Raw genomic sequence first — 18,218 nt, 5'->3', positions numbered from 1 at the left:
GTTACACGAAACTAAATATATTTGTGAATTGAATTTCATCGAACGCGAAACGTTCTATCCGAGGGGTGTTCGATTGAATCGAGGGAACCGTGGAATTTTGTACGAGAAATCAACCCGATACTCGAACCGATCCGTCCTCGGCTCCAGAATAAATGTGTTTGCATCGAATTCGAGGAAGAAGCATCAACTAGGAAATTGAGAGTTTCTTTCATCCCGTGACGAGGATCCAACGTTTTGCTTAAGGTAAGCGTGGGAGAAAGAGATAGAGAGAGGCAGTGCCCTTCTTGTATAGGTTATCGATTTCGTTCCGTTCCGTTCAAGGGGATGCTCTTGGAATTCGCTCGTACAAATCCATTCTTTGTTTGCGTTTTAACAGACTATCGAATCTCGTTAAAAGACGTTTCCTCCTCATTGCTTCGAATGAAATGATCAATTCGTGAAATTAGTAGCGTTGCATCCTTTCTAGATTAGATGTTATCTATTGCGATTTGAACAAGCGGCAAGATCCTCGAGTATCCGTAATTATTTCTATTCTAATTATTAGACAGTTAAGATACAGCGATAACGATCTAAGTGTACTAGTTTCTTTCCTGGAGCGTTAATTACGATTCAGTAGATAACCGTATCGGAATCATATCAAGCGGCTATTTGAATTTAATCTTCAATTATTAGAAACGGATACTTTTGAGAAATCATTTTTTATGCACCATGGCGGGATAGAAATTTGAAACGGGCCCGCGACACAGAAATAGCGAATTTCTAATAGCTCCGAATCTCGAGTATTTTATTTGGAATTCGTTTACGAGCGTTGCGCACGTCTCTCGGAAGCTGTTCTAACAGATGTCATTCCCGCTCTTATGCGGTAGTCGCCTGGGACCAGCGAAACCCTTTTTTTGTTCAATTCCCCTCCCGAATTACAATACTCTTCGTCAGAAATAATATCGCGGTCATGCTTTCAGCCGGGGGTCGAAATATTTTCGTTGTAATTATATTAATCGTACGAGCGTAATTCGTGCAAACACGAGGGCTCTTTTCTGTCGCACGCACCAAGTGATGCGTGAAGGGTTCCTTCACCCGATTAGCTCGATGTTCGAGACGACTATCGATTTGTTAATTAACCTATGTTCTAAGTTTGAATGGCTGCGGTAATGTTTTCTGTCTTCTTGAATTTATCCCTAGTTAACCCTTTGCACACTTGTATCGGCTGTCGGCTTGAACGGCAGACTTACAAAAAATTGAATAGAATAATTAACCATATTAGAATTTAAGCTACATATACGTGGAAATGTGTCTGGCTTCGTTCACGGGAAGCTGGGATACGCGTTTTCACGCGCACGAGTAATTCCACGATCTTTATGGAGGCCATTCGTTAGACCAAGTTTACACAGTAGGACGAGCTGGCCTACGGAAAGGGTAGATAAGCTCGTGTAATCGTCAGCGATAGAGTTCTCTAAAACGACTTAATAGAACTGATGTTCTTCTCTAAACGTGTCCGGAAACGAAACATGTATATAATTCATATTATTCTTTTTGAAATAACCTAATCATTTTACCATACAAATTATAGGTTATGTGATTTATGACAGATCGAATGAGTATCGAGATTAATCGATTACAAAATTGATAATCGAACGGTTTCAAAGATGGCGCGAATTTTTAAATTCCTAATAAGATCGCGGTCACGTGATCGTGACCGTAGGATATTTAATATACTTAACTTTTTTTTTTTACCATTTATTACATAAACCCTAGACTTTCGCAATGGATCGTAAGTAGGGCATAAGGATGAATATTACGTAATCTTTAGGAAAGCGAAGTTATTTGCAGATTATATCGTTTATTTCGATCGCAATTTCAGGCCATCGAATATAACGAGACATACCTTGCCTTCAGTTGAGCGTTCCAAGTTTTTAATTACTTTTTTTTTTTAACATGGTCGAATTTCCGAAAAAGAAAACGTGTAGTGGGGTTTAAGAAATATTTCAAATAAAAGTTCGTCAGACACTAGAGAAATTTAAAGATTATTATTGGGATCTTTTCTTTTTTTTTAATAAAAAGTGAAGGTTCCCCTTTTATTTTTGTTAATGTTCGATCGGAAAAATAAATTCTATACACACGGAAAGGATGACTTTCCTGCGAATCTATTTTGAGAGCGTAAATCATTCACACTGTTGAGTAACTGGGACAGAAATAAGACGAAGTGGTAAAATATATGTGCGTAAAGCGGTGTATGACCAAATTGCTTTCCACTTTCAACGATACAACGTTTCATTGCTTTCTGCGGTGAAATCACTTAAATTACGTAAATCAATTAAGCATAATTCCTCAAATTCCTTTAAAAAAAAATATATATGTAACCCGTATCATATCTATACTTTCTATAACGAAGGAGAAAGTGATACAAAAATTAAAATATTAGAAAATCGTTCAAACTTAATTGTAGTTTTTTTAATTTGATTATAATTTTTAAAAAGACGCATATCGTACGAGGCGCTTTAATTATATTGACCCAGCAGAATTTAATTGAGGCTCGAAAGCTCGGTCGGAGTAAAAGGAACCGCACGGTAAAAGTAGAACTTTCTTTCTTTCGTTCCTTCTCGAGGTCCCCTGTCGAGTGTACGTATAAACGATACTTGTTTAATGTTTACTCCGGACGAGAATAATTTACGGATTGTGCACGGCTGCTGCTGAATACGGACTTCCCTGCCTTAAACGTTGGACTTCGGGATCGTTTCTTCAAACGGATAAATTGCTCATCCGTACTTACTAATTATCTACTTAATTTGAATTAATTTTCTGATTTCTTCTTTTTTATTAGCCTCATTAGAAACACCGATGCATACATTTGCGCGAAAGGGAAAAAAATGCAATCCCATTGAAAAACAGGTCGATCGTTAAAAATTAATAATAAGCATTGATTATTAACGACGTATGTATACGTCGTCCTTGGAACGATTAACAAGATAATACAGGAATAGCGAGGGTCACCGTGTCGCCAAGAGTGTAAAACTCTTGTACACGCTCGAAAGGGTTAATCTACCCGTGCGATCCGTGTTGAAACGCTTCCCATCCCACGCGATCGGTTCGTACCCTCCTCCTACCAATGATCACACTTTCCATAAATTAATTATTTTAACCCAGCCTCCTCTCGAACGTATCCGGCAATAATTCGATTCCGTCTACACGAGCATTGATACCATCTTTAGGATGTGAGAACACGGCCTAAAAAGCTGGGAACAATGTGCAATTATTTAGTCGATGTTGATCTGTAAGAAAAGCATGTGGAATGCGAAGGTGGCATTCATACTTGTGTACGATTCCCAGTATCTTTCTTCGATTATTGTACCAGAAAGGATAAATCATGAAAGTACAGTTTCTTTCGTTATTGTTCCCTGAGAAATGTACTAAAACGTGACACCGTGAAAGCTTGGGCTACTTTAATTATTCCTGGACGAAATTAAAACGCGCGTGGTGAGTGACAAGCGAGACTAATTGCACCCCTTGCAGTTAGCGAATAGGTGGTACAGCCGCGGGCATGGGTGACTTCTGGAGGTACTCTGGAGTTTTGGTACTCCAAGCTTTCATATTTGAAACTTTTATATTTCGTACTTCAGGCTTTGCTATCCGAAGCTTTCGTGCTTCAAGCTTTGGTATTTAAAGCTCTAACACTCCAAGCTTTCGTATTCGAGGCTCTGATGTTCCAAGGTTTAATACTTGAAGCTTTGCTACTCCGAGCTTTAGTATTTGAGGCATTGGTATCCGAAGCTTCGATCGTCTTAAGGATAAAGGAATCGTGATTCTGGAATAGGATCAAAAGAGGAAGCGACTGTACTCGGGGTCAGAGGATGGAGAATAATTTGAACAGTACGGTAAATATATCCGCGAGCCGGACGAACCCGAGTGCATGCCTAATCTTGAGCCTCACTTTCAGAAGGGAGACTACCGCCTTCTTCTTCGTCAAACGAAGAAACGCGACTCCGCTCGGTTTGGCTGGCTACTCTGCATTCTACAGAGGCCATTTACCGGAGCTTTCGGCCTCGGTTAGGCGAGGTTAGGCAGCTCAGGACCGGCGTACTATTATTCATCAGCCACGTGGCCAATAGAAATAGACGATCGTAAACGGTTGGCACATCGAATATCTCTGGGCAGCTTAAATATCGTCAGGTAGCGCGACAAACTCGATGGCTCGATGCATTGGTAAACTAAACAAAGGGCCATTTTCCACAAAGGATCTAAGAGAAATCGAGCAGCTGCAAAGTAAGAACGTAAGGAAATATTGAAAAAACCACTCGTATAAAAATGGCAAAAGTTGAACAATGGAGGTGAAATGCGGTTAGTGTTCAGCTTTATAACGCGGACAATGGATATAGGCCCGTGACGATAGAAATAATCATTAGACGAGGGCCCGCAAGTGATCCTGATTGTTAGATACCAAGACTCGAGCGTACATCCCGCCCCCTCCCACTATTCATGAATTATGCAAACTACTTTCCGCTCGTATTATCTTCAGCTATTCCCTGCAGCATGTTCCCATCGTTGACCGTAAGAGAAAGCGCGGCAAATTGTTTCGAAGCAATAAGAGAACGGTTCAACATCATTTTTTCGTGAATAGCTTAGGTTACCAAGGTTTTGGAGCATTCGAGGTTAGAATATTAAAAGTTTGCTGTAACATGAAATATCGAAGTCTGCTCGTGCGAATCGAGCCGAGTGTATGGCGTTTAATTATTCCCTTTTGCGTGTACGATGACTCAATGACGGCCACATGGTGGGTCACCCCCAGGGGAACGATCGTCGTGGGGATTGCATCGAGGGTGAACGTATGGAGGGCCACGTGTGTACTGCAAGCCAGATAAATCTACTCGCGTTAATCCTGCCACGTATTCGTTCTACACGCTCGTAACGTCGGGTTAAAGTAATCCCCGACTGTAATATAAGCAAAAACTTCGACGAAAGGCATTGCGAAAATATTCCCTCCTGTCTCGTTATTCGAGAGTAAACGCAGGGTTTTACACGTGAGACGGCAGAAATCGTACCAGCAGTCGATTCGCGTATTTTCTCGACGTTCGTTCGAAGCGTTTCTGCTTTTAACGCTTCCAGATTTACGCATCGACCGACGCGTAAATCAGTCTGGAATTTCTCACTGGTACGAGCTGCGAATAAGAAGCTTCTCCCTCGGTTTCTGGGTTTCGCGAATCAATCTTTCATTGTTTATTAAGAGGAACAATCAATGAACTATTGTTGAGAAGGTATTTTGCAATTGGTAAATATTAAATAAAATATTCTGCTTCAATTTCTGGTCCAACCATCTTGTAGCTCGAATATTTTCTCTTCGCTTTGAATTTCAATTTACACGTTGGCTAAAATGGAAATTGGAAAAGTCGGTCGCGCGCGTCATTTATATAGTGTCACGATCAGAGACCAAGTCCCTCAACAACACTTTAAGACGATCCGCAAATAACTCGGAAGGAGAACCGTGCCAAAGGTTTGGATTTTTTTCAGTCGTGGCACGTGGAAGAGCAGGCATTTTTATCATGGACTGATAGGAGACTTCCATGTCCCGTGCTAATAATACCGCCTTCTTTCCGCGTTAACGAACCTTTGTAGCATCGACGTTGAAGAATCGTGTCGTTAGTCGTTACGTGGATCACCTTGAAACATTTCATCCGATGAAAAATGTTGTTGGTATCATTTTTATATTTATCGGGTATAAATATTCTTCAGGGGGAAACATATTTAACGCGCTCCAATAAGATCGAGTACTCCAAGCTTTGATAATCTAAACTTTAGTATTCTAAGCTTTGATGCTCCAAGTTTTCAGGTTCTAAGCTTTAGTATTTCAAACTTGGAGATTCTAATTTTAGTACTGCAAGCTTGGAGATTCTAAGTTTTAATACTGCAAGCTTGGAGATTCTAAGCTTTAGTACTCCAAGTTTTGAGATTCCAAGCTGTAGTACTCCAAAGTTTGAGATTCTAAGCTTTAGTACTTCAAACTTGGAGATTCTAAGTTTTAGTACTGCAAGCTTGGAGATTCTAAATTTTAGTACTCCAAGTTTTGAGATTCCAAGCTGTAGTACTCCAAAGTGTGAGATTCTAAGCTTTAGTACTTCAAACTTGGAGATTCTAAGTTTTAGTACTGCAAGCTTGGAGATTCTAAATTTTAGTACTGCAAGCTTGGAAATTCTAAGCTTTAGTACTCCAAGTTTTGAGATTCCAAGCTGTAGTACTCCAAAGTTTGAGATTCTAAGCTTTAGTACTTCAAACTTGGAGATTCTAAGTTTTAGTACTGCAAGCTTGGAGATTCTAAGTTTTAGTACTGCAAGCTTGGAGATTCTAAGCTTTAGTACTGCAAGCTTTGAGACTCTAAGCTTTAGTACTCCAAGTTTTGAGATTCCAAGCTGTAGTACTCCAAGTTTTGAGATTCCAAGCTGTAGTACTCCAAAGTTTGAGATTCTAAGCTTTAGTACTTCAAACTTGGAGATTCTAAGTTTTAGTACTGCAAGCTTGGAGATTCTAAGTTTTAGTACTGCAAGCTTGGAGATTCTAAGCTTTAGTACTCCAAGTTTTGAGATTCTAAGCTTTAGTACTCCAAGCTCCAGAACACCCAAGGAACACACACCCACATAGAAAAAGAAACAAGGGGATCACGTACAAAAGCCACGCAAATGGTACGCTGCGTACAAAAGAATCGTAATAGAAAGGAAGTGACACGTGTTCCATCCATTATCACGTGCCACTAACATACACAGTTCATTTGATTCGATTAATATCTCTGTCGCGTTGTTGTTGTTGATCGCAGGGAACGAAATTCGGCGATTTTGAAAGGAAATCCTCCGGTGACTAATAATAGAAAGACGGTTGGGTAGGTCAGGCAGCTAGACGTCTTATGGAACATGGATTAACGTGACCGAGGGTGACCAAATTTAATTTATTCGAGTAATTAAGCAAATTTTAAGACCCCAAAGTTTTCACTTTTGACTCTTGGCTGAATTTTCATGGCAAAGAATGCAGTCTCGTTTAGTATTCGCCATGGCAATCCCATTAATCGTCGAAAGGGAATCGTAAATGTGTATTCGAATCTTTTGATATCGAACAGAAGAAAAAATATGATAAATGTACTTGCTAATCTAATACAATAAGCTTCATAGAATCTCCAATTTGTCGGCGGTAACCACAAATAACGAACGTCATCGATAAATCGTTCGCCAGATTGAGGCAATTAGTTGCCTCTTCGAATACAAATGAGCCGGCACGGAATCAAGGGAGAAAACAATATTCCAAGCATCGTATGACTCGGCGAAAGCGGCAATTAATCAATGGGTACGTTCGAGGATAAAACGGTGGAGTTAGGTGCTCTCTGCTGGTACAGGAACAAAGAAGAGGCAGAGCGATTTCGTGGAGAACGCCATATGTTACTTGAGGGAACAGGGAACTTCCGTGGCGACCAAAAGCTACTCGAGACTATCTCGAGTGTCCACCAGCTTAATGCAAACTCGTTGAAAGCTTCTCTTACCCTGCCAGATGGCTTCGATTTTCCTTGCCTGTTATAATTAACTCTTTTTTTATTATTATTATTGATTATGGGAACGTAGGGGAGATCGGGGTGTAAAGTAACATTGTAAATAATTCAAAATCTATTACAGCTATTATCACAAATTTTGGATATATGATGCAGAATTACAATTAAAACATAACTCATATTTTAATTAAAAAAAAAAAAATATATCGTGTTACTATCGACCCCTAGTCGTGCTGTAACACTTTCTGCGGTCTTCATTTTTTATTAATAACTTCAATATTACTTTTCATAAAGCAAAACTGCTGTAATTCAATGTAAATATTATAATTTTTGCGTGATCTAAATTATTACTTTTCACCCCGATCTGCCCTACGATTACAGGAGGGAAAAGTGGGAAGGTTTGCAAAAATAATTCCATTAGCCTTGACGTGTTATTCGTCGCTCTGTTTATTTGTAATTCGATAGGTAAATCGATGCTGTTGGTCGGCTGTTGCATGAAAAATTGCGCTACTCTCTTACGTAAGATTCAGCTCGATCAAACATCGAGACTATTCTTAGCGAAGGAACCTCGTTATTGATAACCCTTTGTCAGGAATATCGAAAGGTAAGGTCATCAATCTCTCCGCGCGACGAGTCTCACCCTGTTTCTTACCGTTTCTCTCTTTGGTATCGATAGACGCGCGGAGTTCATTCCTCGTCTGTGCAGCCGCGTTTCGATCGTTCGTTGCGCACCATCGATCCATGTTTGTTGCCTTTTTTGGTCACCTTCTCGCGTGGTTGGGAACTTTCGTCGACGGATGATGTAACAGTGAACCTCGCATCATCGCGTTCGCGAAGATCGTCCGGGGATCGTTGACTCATTGGGTTCGTTTGCTCCTCTTCGCTGACGCGATCATCTTTCGCCACTGATCGTTAGAAACTGGGTGAAAGAGCTGGGTTAACCCTTTCAGGGAAGTTTGTTGCACTTTTTAGACTTTTGGGGTTTCAAATTATATCATTTTCATGGAAAGCTGTATAATTAAAACACAAAAATCTCAAAATTATTGTATTATAACGAAGAATGATTTGATGTATTAGAGATACCATTTCGTGACAGAGAAGATTGACTTTGAACGTGGCCTCTGATAAGAATAGGCAGACTAGTAATACTATCTGCGAACCTCCAGGTGCGAACCACGTGTTCACTGGGATACGTTTCGTCTGCATTGCGGCTGCCTCTTGTTTTATACTTTGAAACTGTAAACTTCGCAATTGCAGTTGATAAAAAGCCCCCTTTGGGCAAGGGAACTTTCGTCCCAGACAATTTTCGCTTCCGTTTCAGAGTATTGTCTGCTCGGAGATGCACGTGGCCTCGTTAACGATCCACCGTCTCGTTGAGTTCGGGGAGAAGTTTAGAGAGCCTTCTATTCATCCCCTCTGCATTTCGTTAATTGCATCCGCGCCGATCGACCTCCCTCTTTTTCTCCTCTCGTCCTTGCTCTTTTATTTATCGAGCTCCTTTTTTCAATTTTCAGAAAATTATTTTTATTGCGAGTTCGCGAATTTTCTTCACCCCAGGTGCGCTCACCTGGTACCGTTAGGGACGGAACGATAATTTAGGGTGGTCACGCTAGGGTCTGGATTACGACACGGCAATTACTATCGAGTTGGTACCAGCATACCTAAACCGGTGATCATAAATCTGACAAATTCTTCCGATGGAAATGGTGGATCGAGTTGACTTTTCCTCCTTTTCGATGATAGAAACGAAGCAAAGTGAGTTTTCTCGGGCAAGAAACTTGGCTAACGATCCTCGTTTGACCTCCATTACGACTGGCGACCTTTGCGCCGACGAAAAGCTGGGTCAGAGCCGGATGAAAGGGTTGAATGACGCGGCTTGAATTAATGAAGGAACGAACGTATCCGTTCGCGGTGCACAATACCGTGACCATCTAAGGCGTTCGTCATGCGGACGGAAACAGGCGCGATGGGCTTCCCCGAAATTTCGTTACTTTTACTCGGACATTGATACCTTATCAATGATTATCTGTCGATAGATTCTCTATTCTTTTTTTTTTTCTTAGTGTTTGTAGAACTCTCGATTCGTTTCAATAGCGATACGTTATCTGTGGCTTTTAGTTTTTATTTAAGGGAGTTCCAGTGGGACTTGAATTTTTATAGAGATCAGGTTAGATAGCGAGTTAACGAGGCATAAGTAATAATAAATTAATCTTAAGAGGAAAAAATGGAAAATAGCTTGTTTTGAAAAAGGCCTTGAGCCGGCCCTGACTGGGAGATTAGTGACACGAGGAACCCTAATTTTAACTAATTGGGCCTGAAAGCACTTTAGGTCTCCCGGGAATTTTCTCCAATTCCCCGATGGCCAATTCGTCCCCAGAGGTTTCTCATTTGAAGAAATCAGTTCGCAACAGTTTCGGAGATAATCGCGTGGATAAATTAAAATAGGACACACTGTATATTCGCGACCTAGTTTTCGACGAAAAAACCTTTGGTAAACGTTCGACTATTGCATGCTCCGAACGAGCCATTCGACGAGTTTGTGGGTATTGGATGTTTGGAGACGATTTATGGTCGAGATGCGTTTCTCTATCGATCACACACGGTTTCCATGGAACACGGATTTTATTTTTAACGTTCCAATCTAAAGTTACAACATTGGGTTTGTTATTAATGTTGCAAAATATTTCGAAGGTTAACGTTTAGGAAATTAGAGGCGGTTTCAATAATGTGTTCTCTTCGATATTTGTAAATTTTTTATTTCACAATCAATTAAATAAATTAATTATAGGACGCGTCGATCGATAAGCTCGACGAAATACTGTCTCGTTATTAAGTTAACTAATGATGTAGAAATAAATAGAATATTTAATAATTATTAACCCATTTCATTATAGCTTCACAATGCCGACGTTGATTATGTGAGAACAAAAAATACTGTTGAATCGTGTATAAATATGGCTGATCATCGGCGTAATGAACTTTTAAATAATCTAGAAAATACATGTAACATTGAATATGTTATCTCACGCTCAGGTTCATTAGACACGCGTTTCCTTCGAAAGCAATTGATAAATAAGTACATACATAGCGTTTTTCGCTAGGATTTTTGCAAAAACTCAAAATGGAAACACGTGTTTTACAATAGGAACTGTAGTTAAACACACGCCTCTAAAGCATTACAGCGTTGTTTTAATACTTGTTATTATAATTAAAACAATTCACTTGAAAATTTCTCAAATTGACTGAAATTCATTTTTAACATTTCATCTTTCAAATTTTTAGAATTACCAAATGGCAATAGTCTGTTTTTAACTTTGACCCCATTCCAAGTCCCCAATATAATTATTTCTCAATGCATATCTCAATTCATCAAGTCACATTCACTTTCATTTAACCTCGATCGTGGTCTTCCTCTGTTTCGGCACGACCTTCACGAAAGAGGCACCATCGAACGACTTGACCACCTGGTTAGGACTCGCAAACCACTTCTCTATAAGTTTCTCGTCAAATTGAAACGTGGTGACGATCCTCGCTCTCTTCTTCTCTTTCCCCTTTGCTTCCTTTTCGGCGTTCAAAACGTTCTCCATCTCTTCGGCACCCTTCGGACACCCTTCCTTCCCCCCGTCCATTTTATCAAATTTATCAAAGGGTTGCTCAAACTTCCGGCCCTTGGTCCTCGATTCACCGTCGAAGGTAATTCTTCCCCCATCGCCGGTGTACTTCACCTTGTCCTTGATGGATTTCGCACCCAACAGCACCCGCCCACCGTCACCGGTGTACTCCACCTCTCCCGTGTTCTCGTCTATCCTCAATCGACAACCATCGCCGATGATCTTCACGCTTCCAGAATTTTTATTAACACTGATGTTGCATCCATCACCGGTGATCTCCAGAATTTGTTTATTCGAATGGAGTTTCAGGGAGAGACCGTCCCCTGAGATCTTCTTGGTGGTTGCCTCTTCCACGCCCATTGTCTCTTATGTCTTTGGATAGACTGGATGATTTTATGGAAAATCGTTAGACTTTCTGCAGATTTCCTGGTTAGATATCCGCAATAACGAGAACTTCTTGGTTCTTGGAATATCTTTGAAGCTTTATCCTTCCGATTGAATTTCTTTTTCAATATCAAAATAACACCCTGCGCGTTTCGCGCTTCTTTCAATTTTTATTTAACTCTCTGACGATACTCCGGTTGCTGTCGCAGCGAGGAACCGAGCGATACAACATCGGTAAGAGCGTCGCGACGCCGTAATAACGCTGACGGTGCTGGTTTGCCGGCCAATCGGCCTCGTCGCTTTCGGGACTTCCCGAGACCTTCCAGTCGCTAGAGTGTTTTTAAAAGTTCTCGGTCGCGTTCCGCAGCGATTATCACGGTCAGGAACGATGATCGCGGTGTCGTGAACGTTCTGTATCTCTCCCGTCGTCGACGAGTCTCTGAAACTCTTATTATTCGGGGACTTCCACTCCCATTCGAGTATCGTTCACCGAAACACGAATGATAAATATCGTTGGTATTTGAATGAAAGTTACGAGTACTCCGATGTAGATTAATCGGTATGGAGGGGATAATTGTTCAATGACGATAAATGATGATAGCCAACACTCGAAACGCGCTTTGCGCGATTGAAGAGTGTTAAAAAAGGGGAAGACCACCGCTCGGTGACGCGACGTTCTTCGTCAATTACTATCAAAGTACGTAACGACCTGCGAGAGAGATAGCAGAGGAGGGGAAAGAGCGTGGGAGAGAGAGGGAGATATCGAAAGATCAAAGGCGGAAGTACCGTCATTCCGAAGCTCTTCAAACTATTTTGCAAGCAAAATTAACTGAAAATGATGTAAATCCTTTTTAGCGGAAGTCGCAGAACTTAGGACCGACCCTGAGATTTCGAGGGTCCGAGGCGAGCTCCGAAAAATATATGACATAAAAGAAAGTAGCTGAAATAAAACTCTTTCTTGCATTCTTAGACGCAAAATCGTGTTATGGGGGCCTTGGACCTTGGGGGGTCTGCTTCGATTTATGTTTTTCGCGACTTCCGCTAAAAGCAATTGGTTCCACTGAAAATAATTGTAGTAATTGTTGCATAACTATAATAGCTCACGTTGGTGTACACGTGTCTCGTCTCATAGCAATTTACCAATCGAGTAATTTCGTTTATCAGGAAGTTGGCCCAGCGATTGGATCGTAAATGAATCTTTCATGGTCCGTGAAGATTGCCAGCCTCCACCGCGTGTATTTTCATTTCAGCCAATTTATAGAAGGATCAACGAGCGGATATTATTCCTGTTAATCGAATATCACGGTGATTGCTGTGCCACGGTGAAAATCCGGATTTTAATTGCTTCATCGATTCGATGTTAGTCCATCGTCGACCGATCAATTCATCGGTTGTAATTTTATTTTCAGAATGGCCCCGAAATGAGCGTTTCGTCGAGCAAAGAGCCAGCGAGCCTCGAGATGGACACCCCTCTCGAGGAGAATAGCCTGAAGGTGTCACCGGTGCAGAACGTGGCCAGACAGGATTCGGGTGTTCCGGAGGATCTAGCCTCGCCGATGGTCGACACCAGCAAGCTGTTACCCGAGGAGGATGGAAACTCGACGATAAACAGCGACTGCAATATCACTGTGATCCACGTGACCGACTCCGAAGCAGCGAAATCGGATGCGGCTTTAAACGGCGACAATAGGAAGGATTATGCGAACGAGGGGAAGGACAGCAAGGATGGTAGCGATAGCGGAGTAGAGGGATGTGCTGTTGAAGTTCCCAGGGTAAAGTCATTTAGAATATAATTTAAAATAAAGAATTTTTCTTAATTCGTGGGATTTCGATTTCAGGTACGAAGTCGAAACAGTATCGACTACGCGAGTAGTTGCGGAGGCCTGGATGAAGCTTCCTGTGACTCCAGTTTGGTCAGTTGTTGCTCCGTCTACGAGGATCCTTGCGCCACCTTACCAGACGACGTGAGATTGACAACCGGCGAAGGTACCAGCGAGGGTGGCAGCGAGAGTTCCTCGATTGCCGGCAGCGTATCCGCCCGTGCGAACAGAACGAACGTAAAGAGAACCGTAGCCGCTTCCGGCGCCAGCAAGAAGAAGGCTACGGGCACTGCAGAGGCTCAGAAGAGCACCAGAGCGAAGCCGGTACCATTGAGTACCACCTACGCGGCCACTTCTCAACGATCCAAGCCGCGAACCACGACTCCAAGGAGTATCCTCGGCAAATCGCAACCCACGACGAGAGACAGGGCCAGATCCAGGGAGAAATCGACGGTCAGAGAAAACGCGGGGGAGAACTCGTCCAGTAATAATCGCGTGCCGATGACATTCCGTGCAGGAGCAACCCCTTTGCCTCCGAGAACGAGGACCAGACCTATTCCCGATTCACTGCCATCCATACTCACCACAGAGATCAACAAGGACCTGGCGCAACGTGGACGAGGTCAAAGTAGTAGTTCCAGGTCTAGAGGGGGTTCCAGTACCCGCGGTGCTCGGACACCGAGTTCAACGCCGTCCGAAGAGGTACGAAAACCTTTGACCGCAGCCAGAGTACCTTACACGGGTCGTACAGACCCTGCGAGATTCTCTAGAGTCGACAAGATGACCACGAGTATGGATAACAAAGCCTTGGACACATATGCAACGTTACCCAGAAGGAATAGGAACAAGATTGGTATTTCTAAAGTGAACGAAAAAACGGATGCCAGCACCAGGAGCAGATCAGGAAGCAGGGACGCGAGTTTGAATAGATTGACAGAGAAAAAGATGAGTGGGAAAGAGTCGTCCGCTCACAAAAGTCTACCGCCTTACCCTAGACACAAGATCGCGGAGAGGACGCGTATTTATCACGAGACGAGCGTGCAAACTGGTCTGACCGGTCACGACATCGAGAACGCTTTGTCTGGGATACCCAGTGCCGTGCCGGGGCCGGAAGTGGTGGAGAGACTGCACGAGGGCTGCCAAACCGAGGGCACGTGGGAGGACATGCAGACGATGCAGACCGATCTGAAACGATTGAACGAGGAGACGTCGAGTCAGAAAGTGGAGAACGAGAAGCTGAAGACTGAGATCACCGAGGTGAAACGTTTGCTCAAAGAGGAACAGGCTGATCACGCATTCGCCAGGCAAGAACTGGACAGAAACGCGCAACGTGTCCTGGCCATGTTGGGAACACCGCAATCGGAACACGCAGGTGATTCATCGTATCTGTATCTAATTAGGTTGTTCCAGGTCAAATAGTCGATTACGAAAGGGGTGAAGTCTGATATGATTTCATGGCATAAAGGTATCTTATGCCACGCCCGTTTGTAGCTCGATGTTTTGGAATAGAAAGTAATATTCTGAATACAAAGGGGTTAGAAACAATGGGCGTCCCACAGCGACTATTTCATCTGCAACAACACCATGGCTTCTCTTTTAGTTGAACATATAATTAACAATCATGGTTTGATCGCAGAAGGCAGCGATAGTTTCCTAGAACTCGAGTGTCATTTGCAATCCTCTGGACAAGTGGTCGCTAATCAACAAATAGAAATAGCTGATTTACAATCTTTGTGCCGTATGTTGAGCAGGGTAGGTTACATTTAAACCGTACTTATATGTAACAAATAGTGAATATTACTGAATTATAGGATTTGGAGAAAAGCTTAGCCGCTCAGAAAGCCTTACTACAACAACAACAAGAATTAGAAGCAGAATCGGCTGAGATGCAGGACTTCCTTCAAGAGGAGAAAGCTACTTTGGCAGATTCTTTGAAAGAAGCTGAAGCAGAGGTATTCTTCTTCCACGGATTCTTAATAACTCTTTGAAACATCGGTGCAATTAATCCCTCTGATTTCTAGCTTTCGAAGAAGGAAGAGCTGTTAGTGAAACGTGAATTAGAATTAGAAAGGCAAACGGAGGAATGCAAGCATTTAGTAAGAATAAGCGAGCAACGAAGGTAAGTGTACAGGATGTTTGAATAAACGCTAATCTTATCGTTAATATGATTATTAATTAATTTGTAGGCAAGAAAATTTATCAATGGGCATGAAATTAAACGCGGTCGAACGACGAAGCAGGGAACTGCTACTCACGCAAGGTGCTGCTGTTTCCGGTGCTGCGGTTGCACTTTCCGCTCTTGGAACTAGATTAGAAGGACTGGTAGACCAATTAATTAATACCTACAATATCTCAGTGAAGGACCTTGAGGTGGTGGTTAATAATTCTCCTTCCTGTCCGTCGTTACATTCGTTTTTTTGAATATTATTTTAATAACATGCAGTGATGTTTATTTACAGGATGTGATATATCACAATGAAGCGTACAGCAGAAGCAACAGCAGCATCGAATCGAGTCCTGTTAGTTCAAAGCACAGTCTGAAAGAGTGTACTCCTAGTCCTAAAAGCGGTTCCTTCGTTTCCGCTGTGATCGGGGCAATCCGGAACGCGGCGACGCATCCTTTCGCAACGAAAAATACCGATAAAAAATCAACGATAGACTCGTCCAAACAGATATACAAAGGTATATAGCGTAAACTCCATTTATCTTGAATTGTTATTCACTATATTGCATTGTTCTTCATAGAATTGAGCATGGAATCATCGTCCGACTTGCTCGACTTCGAAACCGAGCCATGCTTAATGATGGAAAGCGTATTGGAAGATGTTCCTTTGCCTGATACGTATTCGCACAACATGGTATCGAGCAGCGATTCCCTTCGTAGAGCTTTGAGCTTCCCGGAAACCGTGGACGAAAGTAATCTTAAGAAAACACGAACGAACGACGAGTGTTCTAGCCTTACGAATCTAACGCAAGCTATTCTGCATCGTCGTAAGGTAGTAAAGAAATAATGAAATGCGAATAACAGATTATTATTCATTGTGTATGTTTTATAGGTGGAAAACGAAGAAGACGAAGATTGCGATTCCATTAGCGAATCTGATACCGGTACCAACGATGGTCCTTTGGCTTCCGATTACTGTCCTGCCGTTGGTCTTGTTGATCAAGTCATTGACGTAGATAATCTTGTTACAAAATTACTGAAAGTATTACGAATAATACAGCTCGATAACGATACGTGTATACGGGAGCTTAAAGAGGAGAAGTGAGTTATCTTTATTAAAAATTGAATCAAGGGAACAGCGACGCTATACGATGATACGTTAATTTCTAGATCCGAATTAGAAGCGAAACTGGAAGAAACCATTACGGAGTTAGAGAAACTACGGAAAATCGTGGACAGTTTGCATCAGTCTGAAGAAATCTTAAGCAATACATCGGACAGAAGGCGTAGCGTGATGGAGAATTGTCGTCTGTTGATCAAAGAGGTAATGGCCGGTGATGTTACCGACACGTATCTATGAAATGTTTCTCAAGTGCCGATCTAAGAATTTTTTTAATCAACGATTGACTTTTCAAACAAGATGTCAAATGGAATAATTCCTCTGTAGGCGGGTAAGGAGGAATTAAAATTTGACGAGCCCGCAGTTGGTAATAGTAGTGGCCCCGGAGGAGAGTGCGAAGATCTCAACGCGAATGCAGCGGCTCAACTTTCTTCCTGAACAAATATTCCTTTTCTTTTCCTCTTCCTATTTTCTCATTTCTATCATTCTTTTCAACCATGTACACTTCTCGTTCGCATAATTATTCATTGTCGCGGGTGAAACGAGACAACGTTAATTAATTTACGTATCGTCTTGAGAAACAGCTAACGGCCTTGCGACCTGATGTACATGAAATCCTCGTCGAATCATGCCAATGCGATTAGATAAATATCGTAGTCCGTAAATTGTAGACATTTTGCTTGTGTCCAAGTCATGTACAGCTTTCTTCGTTCCGTCATAAGGAAGTTATTTGTGCGCATTGCTTTCAGTATTTTATCGTTCAAACGTATCTCGCGTGTATACATGTGTAACAGTAAATTCGTCATAATTTTCAAAATTGAATACGTAGCCTATGGGTTCGATCATGGTCTTGGTATTCAATCCTTTCATTGTAGCATTGATCATAATTTAAATCATTACCATTATCCTTGCATAGCGTTCATTAAATTGATAGTTATTTATCCAGCGTTAGAATTAATTGCGAATATCAATTGCTTAATACGTAATAGAGAACAGCAAGAAATTAATTAATTGCATTCAACGATTGAATTTCTTCTGCCCACCGAATGCATTTCATCGTGCTATTAATAAGGAACGTTTACGAGAGTATTAATTCCTGTATTATTAGAGAGCGGATAGGTTGTAATGTACCTTAAAAAAAAAGAGAACAAGTCACTCGAACTTCGCTTCATCGTTTGTTAAACGTTAAGAGATCACCTGTAATCTTCTAATGTAAAACAACAAACAGGGTACATTAGTTTTACGATATATTGGCATATATTGGCAAGTATGAATCATTCGAATGATCATTTGTCGATATTCTACATGTTTTAACTGTTTCAGTTAGAACAGGTTTTAAATGTATCGACTTTTAACGAAAATTATTGCCGTATCGAGAGTGAAGATTAAAACAAAAAAATAATAAGAGAACACAATACACATACACGTACACACAGAGCTGCTTTCTATTTTAATGGTGAGATATATTTGAGAAACATATTCTTGTACACGCTTCCATGATTCACAATTATCCGTCGTGTAAGTTCTCGAGGCATTGTATATAAGTGAACATTGTGGAACTTACTTTTTTTAATCTAATGCGTTTAAAAACGATCTTTTTTTT

The 18,218-nt window shown here is 41.5% G+C and overlaps 2 protein-coding genes across 4 annotated transcripts; one reads left to right on the top strand and one right to left on the bottom strand.

Annotated features, from left to right (window-relative positions):
* Nucleotides 1-101: 101 nt before the first annotated feature.
* On the top strand, nucleotides 102-18,140 carry corn (microtubule-binding protein cornetto). 3 transcript variants are annotated; one of them, XM_076691177.1, is made up of 12 exons: nucleotides 102-243; nucleotides 12,921-13,283; nucleotides 13,350-14,703; nucleotides 14,968-15,083; nucleotides 15,143-15,283; nucleotides 15,353-15,450; nucleotides 15,518-15,653; nucleotides 15,791-16,013; nucleotides 16,077-16,327; nucleotides 16,388-16,596; nucleotides 16,666-16,819; nucleotides 16,943-18,140. In XM_076691177.1, the coding sequence occupies exons 2-12, from the start codon at nucleotides 12,933-12,935 to the stop codon at nucleotides 17,051-17,053; spliced, it is 3,144 nt and encodes a 1,047-aa protein (XP_076547292.1). In that variant the 5' UTR covers nucleotides 102-243; nucleotides 12,921-12,932; the 3' UTR covers nucleotides 17,054-18,140. The 3 variants fall into 3 exon arrangements, with proteins under 3 accessions (XP_076547292.1, XP_034192739.2, XP_034192740.2); XM_034336848.2 differs by having other exon boundaries at nucleotides 15,518-15,701; XM_034336849.2 differs by having other exon boundaries at nucleotides 15,518-15,701; nucleotides 16,916-18,140.
* Nucleotides 9,907-12,011, bottom strand: LOC117610014 (uncharacterized). Its single transcript, XM_034336875.2, has one exon. It carries the CDS (start codon nucleotides 11,485-11,487, stop codon nucleotides 10,903-10,905), a length of 585 nt encoding a protein of 194 aa, XP_034192766.1. The 5' UTR covers nucleotides 11,488-12,011; the 3' UTR covers nucleotides 9,907-10,902.
* Nucleotides 18,141-18,218: the final 78 nt, after the last annotated feature.

The sequence above is a fragment of the Osmia lignaria genome, chromosome 12 (genome assembly GCF_051020975.1).
Source record: "Osmia lignaria lignaria isolate PbOS001 chromosome 12, iyOsmLign1, whole genome shotgun sequence".
NCBI lineage: Eukaryota > Metazoa > Arthropoda > Insecta > Hymenoptera > Megachilidae > Osmia > Osmia lignaria.
This window is presented reverse-complemented; position numbering and strand designations above follow the sequence as displayed.